The sequence below is a fragment of the Pongo abelii genome, chromosome 4, assembly GCF_028885655.2.
Source record: "Pongo abelii isolate AG06213 chromosome 4, NHGRI_mPonAbe1-v2.0_pri, whole genome shotgun sequence".
NCBI lineage: Eukaryota > Metazoa > Chordata > Mammalia > Primates > Hominidae > Pongo > Pongo abelii.
The window spans coordinates 87,928,072-87,935,431 of NC_071989.2; the positions used below are offsets into that span (position 1 = coordinate 87,928,072).

Genomic DNA, 7,360 nt, shown 5'->3' on the forward strand with positions numbered 1-7,360 from the left:
GATAGAAATGGTCATAAAGAGACAGAAAATGCCACAGAGAGAATGAAGTCCTACATAAGCTTAGTCCCTTTGTAAACTGGAACCACTGCAAGCACCCTGTAAGACCTTAATGGGGAAGCAGACCCAAAGAGTCCCTTTTTCCATTTAGTGCATACTTTTCTTTAACTGTTTAACTGTCATTGTGTGTGTGTCTGTGTGTGTACACCTGTAATCTCAGCACCTTGGGAGGCTGAAGTGGGCAGATCACTTAAGTTCAGGTGTTTGAGACCAGCCTGGCCAACATGGTGAAACCCCGTCTCTACTAAAAATACAACAATTGGCAGGGTGCGGTGGCTCACATCTGTAATGCCAGCATTTTGGGAGGCCAAGGCAGCCAGATCGCCTGAGGTCAGGAGTTTGAAACCAGCCTGGCCAACTTGGTGAAACCCTGTCTATACTAAAAATACAAAATCAGCCGGGTGTGGTGGCAGGCACCTATAACCCCAGCTACTCAGGAGGCTGAGCCAGGACAATGGCTTGAACCTGGGAGGCGGAGTTTGCAGTGAGCCCAGATAGCACAGTTGCACTCCAGCCTGGGTCACAGAGCAAGACTTCGTCAAAAAAAAGAAAAAAAAAAAAAGCTAGATTAAACAGTAGACAGGGGAAAAACATATCTTGTGCTCATTACAGTCTACTTTTGATCTGAAGAAATAAATTTAAGATTTACTGATCACCACACTCCAGGAAGAGAAAATACTAATCAAGGTAGTTGAGAATGCTCATACAGAGAGCAAACAGTATTACTACTCTATTCTGGTTTTCTTTATTGAGAAATTTAAAACCATATTTAGTGGCTCGGTGCAGTGGCCTGTAATCCCAGCACCTTGGAAGTCCAAGGTGGAAGGATCACTTGAGTCCAGGAGTTCAAGACCAGCCTGGGAAACACGGTGCGACCCCATCTCTACTAAAATTTTTTAAAAACAATTTTGCCGAGCGTGGTGGCACACACCTGTAGTCCTAGGTACTAGGAAGGCTGAGGCAGGAGGATCACTTGAGCACAGAAAGTTGAGGCTGCAGTGAGCCCTGGTTGTGCCATTGCACTCTAGCCTGGGCGATGCTGTCTTCAAAAAAAACCCCAAAAACCAAAACCATATTTAGTGGGTGCTAAACAGTAGGATGCAAAAAGCCACAGAGCCTTATTTCCCTAAATCAAACTTAATCAGCTTTGAGGTGAAACTGAGGGACAAAGTCAGCCTCAGTTAGGGGCTCCTTCTTTACCTCAGTGGAATTACACAAGAATTCTGGGCTCCTAGGTCTCAGAAAATAGGGGGGTAGGGCTGGCCCTTTGTCCTAGGTGGTCGCTTCATTGGCTCTGCAGAGCTGCTGTCTGATGGGCACTGAGGCTGCAAGCAGCTTCAAGGACAATTCTCATCTAATCTTCCCCATTGACTTTAGAACATGCCCACGTTCTCTGGTCCTCTGCCACCAGGTGGTCCCTGTAGTTTCCTGTTGCCTTTCCAGGCCTGAAAGAAGCTACAAACTCTACCTCTTAGTCTTGGGTCATGCTTCTTAATCTTGGGATGAACACATAATATACCACCTCCAGTTGATTTTTAAAAATAACTCACCCAGTTTGTTCATATAACTCAAAAAATATCTTAGTCATATTTTTCATCCTTCTCTTTCAAAAATATCTTTGTTAAAGAAAAGAATAACTTATTGTTCACATCTGTTTCTGGCTTCAGTGTAAGTGGTAAGTGGTAAAAGAATTAGGTCACCAACAGTTAGCTGTTCTCTCTATAGATCTGTTCTAAGCCTGGTAGTATCTGTGCCATTTTGAGTCCTAGTGTGAGTTTCCTGATATAGAGCTGTCAAGCATTCAGTTCAGATGCAAAAACATACTTTTTTTTCTTGATATTGAGTCTCGCTCTGTCGCCTGGGCTGGAGTGCAGTGGCACGATCTCGGCTCACTGCAACCTCTGCCTCCTGGGTTCAAGCGATTCTTCTGCCTCAGCCTCCCCAGTAGCTGGGACTACAGGTGCCTGCCACCATGCCCGGCTAATTTTTTTGTATTTTTAGTTGAGATGGGGTTTCACCATATTGGCCAGGCTGGTCTCAAACTCCTGACCTTAGGCGATCCGCCCGCCTGGGCCTCCCAAAGCGCTGGGATTACAGGTGTGAGCCACTGCGCCCAGTCTTTTTTTTTTTTTTTTTTTTTTTAAGAGATGGGGTCTTACTCTGTCTCCCAGGCTGGAGTGCAGTGGTGCAATCCAAGTTCACTGCTGCCTCGAACTCCTGGGCTCAAGCAATCCTCCCACCTCAGTCTCCTGAGTAGCTGGGACTACAGGCAAGCACCACCATGCCCAGCTAATTTAAACATTTTTATAGATATGGGGGTCTCACTATATTGCCCAGGCTGGTCTTGAACTCCTGGCCTCAAGCAGTTCTCCCTCTTTAGCCTTCCAAAATGCTGAGATTATAGAAGTGAGCCACCATGCCTGGCCAAACTTTTATTTTTGAAAAAGTTTTTCTATTTTGTTTTATTTTTAAGGCGGAGTCTTGCTTTGTAGCCCAGGCTGGAGTACAGTGTCATGATCTCGACTCACTGAAACCTCCACCTCCTGGGTTCAAGCAATTCTCCTGCCTCTGCCTCCCAAGTGGCTGGGACTACAGGCGTCTGCCACCACACCTGGCTAATTTTTGTATTTTTAGTAGCGACGGGGTTTCACTGTGTTGGCCAGGCTGGTCTCGAACTCCTGACCTCAGGTGATCCACCCGCCTCAGCCTCCCAAAGTGCTGGGATTACAGGCGTGAGCCACCGTGCCTGGCCTGAAAAAGTTTTTCTATTGAGCCTTTGTGTTAGTGAAAGGAAAAAAAAAAAAAGGAACCTAACAGAATCATAACTAGATCCTACTTGGATTTGAATTTAACTGCATTGTCTATTTATGGCTTAATTATCATCACTATTTTTGAATTGAGATTTTGTCAATGGATGCTACTTGTGATTATTGCATGTATTAGGTATTTTGATGAAGAATTGTGAAAATGCTTAGGCATGTTAAAGATACAGAATTAGGAGGAATCTCGGACTGGGCGTGGTGGCTCATGCCTGTAATCCCAGCATTTTGGGAGGCCGAGGCAGGTGGATCACCTGAGGTCAGGAGTTCGAGGCTAGCCTGGCCGACATGGCGAAACCCTGTCTCTGCTAAAAATACAAAAATTAGCCAGGCGTGGTGGCGGGTGCCTGTAATCCCAGCTACGCAGCAGGTTGAGGCAGGAGAATCGCTTGAACCGGGAGGTGGAAGGTGCAGTGAGCCAAGACCATGCCATTGCACTCCAGCCTGGGCAACAAGAGCAAAACTCTGTCTCAAAAAAAAAAAAAAAAAAAAAAAGAATTAGGAGGGATCTCTGATATCCTGGGGAACTGAATTAGAATTCAAAATGACCCTGGAAAATTACATTTGTGCATGGAAATTAATGCAATATATATTTATCTGAAGAGTTATAACAGGAATAAGTATGAGGTCATTTACTTATGAAGGAAAAACATGTTTTAGAGAAGCGTAATGAGGAAATAATGCTCTTGCACCATGTCACTTGCAAAATATTTTGGGAGACTCAGAGACATTGTGTAATAATATTGAAGTAATAGATCCTAAAATCTAAAAGTATAGCTACCCCTTATTCCAGATTCTATTAATGTCAACCCAAAAATATATCCATCATTCAAATATAGCAATATTTAATAATATAACTCATGCTAGTTTTTTATCTATTTATTTTATTTTACATAGTGTAATCACACCATAGTCAACTTTTGGTTACCTGTGTATGATTTGGGTATTTTGTGGATTAACTACAGAAAAACTTTTTTATCACAGTTCAGCTTTTCTTTTATAACAAGCTGAGGTATTACCCTCTGCGATTAGTTGGTATTTGTCAAGAAATAGAAATAGTTTTAATATAAGGAAAGTAACTGGGCTATCAAAAATTCAAATGTCTTTCACAAAGTGAAACTACCCTTTACATTATTATTTATTTCTTCACTACTTCTTGAGCACTTGTTGTATGCAAGACACTACGTTAGAGTCAGTGAGAATCAGAAAGATAAGCAATAGATGTTTTTGCTCTGGAGGAGTGAAGGGTTTGGTGAATTACAACATTGTGACGATTATTTTGAATTACTGATTATTTCTCTCCTTGCATATACCGAGAAAAGACTTCAGAGACTTTGGAAGAGATTTGGTCAATTAAATTTTCTATTATTTCATGTTAATTGAAATGAAGAAGAAATTTGTACAGCAGATGTAGTACCAAATCAAATATTAATGAAAAAGAATCTCTTAATGTAACTTGAGAAATAACTCCTAAAAGAATTCTGGAGGCTGGGCGCGGTGGCTCACGCCTGTAATCCCAGCACTTTGGGAGTCTGAGGCGGGCGAATCACGAGGTCAGGAGATCGAAACCAGTCTGGCTAAGATGGTGAAACCCCGTCTCTACTTAAAATACAAAAAATTAGCCGGGCATGGTGGTGGCCGCCTGCAGCCCCAGCTACTCAGGAGGCTGAGGCAGGAGAATGGCGTGAACTCGGGAGGCGGAGCTTGGCAGTGAGCCGAGATCGCGCCACTGCACTCCAGCCTGGGCGACAGAGCAAGACTCCGTCTAAAAAAAAAAAAGAATTCTGGAGATCTCATTTGTTTCTAACTGAATGATTGGACTTAAGGAATCATCAACGGCTTCAGGATTTTGAATGTTAATCAAATTTTGTTGATGGTTTTAAGAATTTAAATTACCTAGTAGCATGTTGTAAAATCATATTGTTTATAAGTAAGCCATTTCCCACTCATACATAACCTGGATGGAGAAAATACCAGGAGCATATAAGATTGAGCTATTTATAGTTTACCTCTCAATGTTCATTGCTTTTTAATTGGTCTTACTATAAAAAACTTTTTGTTTGTTTTTTGTTTTGTTTTGTTTTTGAGATGAAGTCTAGCTCTTGTGGCCCAGGATGGAGTGCAATGGCGCGATCTCGGCTCACTGCAACCTCTGCCTCCCAGGTTCAAGCCATTCTCCCGCCTCAGCCTCCTGAGTAGCTGAGATTACAGGCGCCTGCCACCAAGCCTGGCTAATTTTAGTATTTTTAGTAGAGTTGGGGTTTCATCATGTTGGCCAGGCTGGTCTCAAATTCCTCACTTCAGGCGATCTGCCCACCTCAGCCTCCCAAAGTTCTGGGATTACAGGCGTGAGCCACCCTGCTCGACTTTATAATAAACATTTTTAAAAAAGGAAATAAATACCCTGAAGAATAGCACATGATCTAGAATTCCTAGATTCGTAGTTAACCATTGGGTTTGACAGTACTTTAAAAAAATCAGTAGCATGTGTTTCTTTTAAAACAACTATATTTCAAGAAAACAACTAATTATTTTCTGAAAAGAAAGTACACTTGTTAAAAATTCTTTTCTGGTCCAGGACCAGTTTTGTTGGCCAGAACAGGAATAAGACAGAAAAACAGCCGTGGTTCTGATGACCTGCAGAATGAGTTATTCAGTTCTGTGGCAACAGACCATAACTTGTAACTCCAACTACATCTTCTGAAATAAGTATGTTTCAAGGTAATATGAGTGAAAATCCACAATTTTTGTTTGTTTATTATTAACTAGTATTCATACTTTCTTCAGATTTCCTTTGTTTTTAACTTAATGTCCTTTTTCTGTTCCAGAGTCCCCCATGACCTTTAGTTGTCATGTCTCCTCAGGCTTCTCCTGTGTATGAGTCCATTTTCTTTTCTTTTTTTTTTTTTCCGGGGTACAAAAGGTTTATTGCTTATAAAAATAAGTTACCAAACCCCAAGCCCCCACAAAACACAAGAAGCCCGCATGACGATACCCATGAACACAAGGGCTCATTCTAGTAACAGCTCGCGGAAATGACAGACACCAGCACTGCCGACACACACGGACGAGGAGCATGCTGCACAGCTTCCTTCTACCAGTTTCTAGAAAAGTCTTCTTTGCCTTCAGTCCACTGGCTAGTAGGAATAATTAATCCCATCAGCCACAGAGGGGGTCTGCTCTTCAAGAGTGGCCTCAGCACACATGGCGCTGTTTTATGAAAGGGAGGAGCGGCTGTACACATCTGGGCAGTGAGGAATCAGCTGAGCCTTCTGTGGGCTTCCTGCGTGTCCGGGAAGGTGCTGGGTGGGGTCTGAGGCTGGGGCCAGCGTGGGGGCTACTGCCGGCAGGTGTCATGGAAGGCTTCGAGGGTTCGGAAATCCCTCCAGGTCGGGGGAAGGCCGTCCTGCAGAAACTTCCCGCAGCGCTGGCACGGGGCCTGGAACAGCTTTATGTAACTTCTTAACCAGGTCATGAAGGATCGGACTACGACATCCGGCATCTGGGGCAGCTGATAGTGGAGCAGGGCAGTGGTGGCGTGGTCTGTCACCTTCTGGAATACTTGATAGTTGGATTTGGACCATATATCAAGCTTGCCATCTTCTGTGTAGACATTCTCGTTATATCCCTTTACTATTGTTCGATCAATGAACAGGCTCCGCATAATGACGATCACTTTCAACACCTTTCCCAAGGTCACTAGAAGCATTGCTGATGTTCCATTGGGTCTGGATAAGTGGATGGACATTTCAGGAAACATCCTGTCAATGTGGCTGATCACATCATCAATATATTGAGGTGGTAGGACAAGAGTTGTGGGCTGAGCCTTTGGTCTACGTTTGGCAGATACTCCCATCTGATTAGCAGAACGCTTCAACGACTGCTGATTTAAAAGTCCAGATGCTAGTCCTGCATGGTACTGCAACTTGTTTGACCACTTATATGCTTGAAGGAGTTGACCATAGAGAGGAGTTTTGTCCTGCACAGGATCCAGGCTTAACAGCCCACTGTTATGAAGAGGATGGTTCTCAGATGGCTTGCCTACCAGATTGCTCAGACGTTCCAGCTCTTTGAGGTCCCGGTTGACCGAATGTAAGTTGTTCCGGAAGTGCGCAATGAAGGCCTTCTCCCGGCCCTCCAGCGTCTCCTTGTTCCGCATCCCATCCTTCAGGCAGTCGAACACCCTGGTCACGCTGGAGCGCAGCGCCTGGATGGCACTAATGGCCTGGGAAAAGGCCTCCAGGTTCACACTGACATTTATCACGTCCGCCATGTTGCCGCCGCCACAGCCAAGTCCATTTTCATACTGCTGTAAAGGCCTGCCAGAGACTGGATAATTTACAAAGGAAGGAAGTGTAACTGACTTACAGTTCAGCACGGCTGGGGAGGCCTCAGGATACTTAACAATCATGGTGGAAGGTGAAGGGGAAACAAGGCACCTTCTTTACAAGGCAGCAGGAAGAAGTGCAAGCAGGGGAAATGCC

General features: G+C 44.0%; 1 protein-coding gene across 1 annotated transcript; it reads right to left on the reverse strand.

Moving 5' to 3' along the window:
* Window positions 1–5,792: 5,792 nt before the first annotated feature.
* On the reverse strand, window positions 5,793–7,160 carry LOC100434382 (mediator of RNA polymerase II transcription subunit 27). The gene has a single exon (XM_009240857.4). It carries the CDS (start codon window positions 7,147–7,149, stop codon window positions 6,214–6,216), a length of 936 nt encoding a protein of 311 aa, XP_009239132.2. The 5' UTR covers window positions 7,150–7,160; the 3' UTR covers window positions 5,793–6,213.
* Window positions 7,161–7,360: the final 200 nt, after the last annotated feature.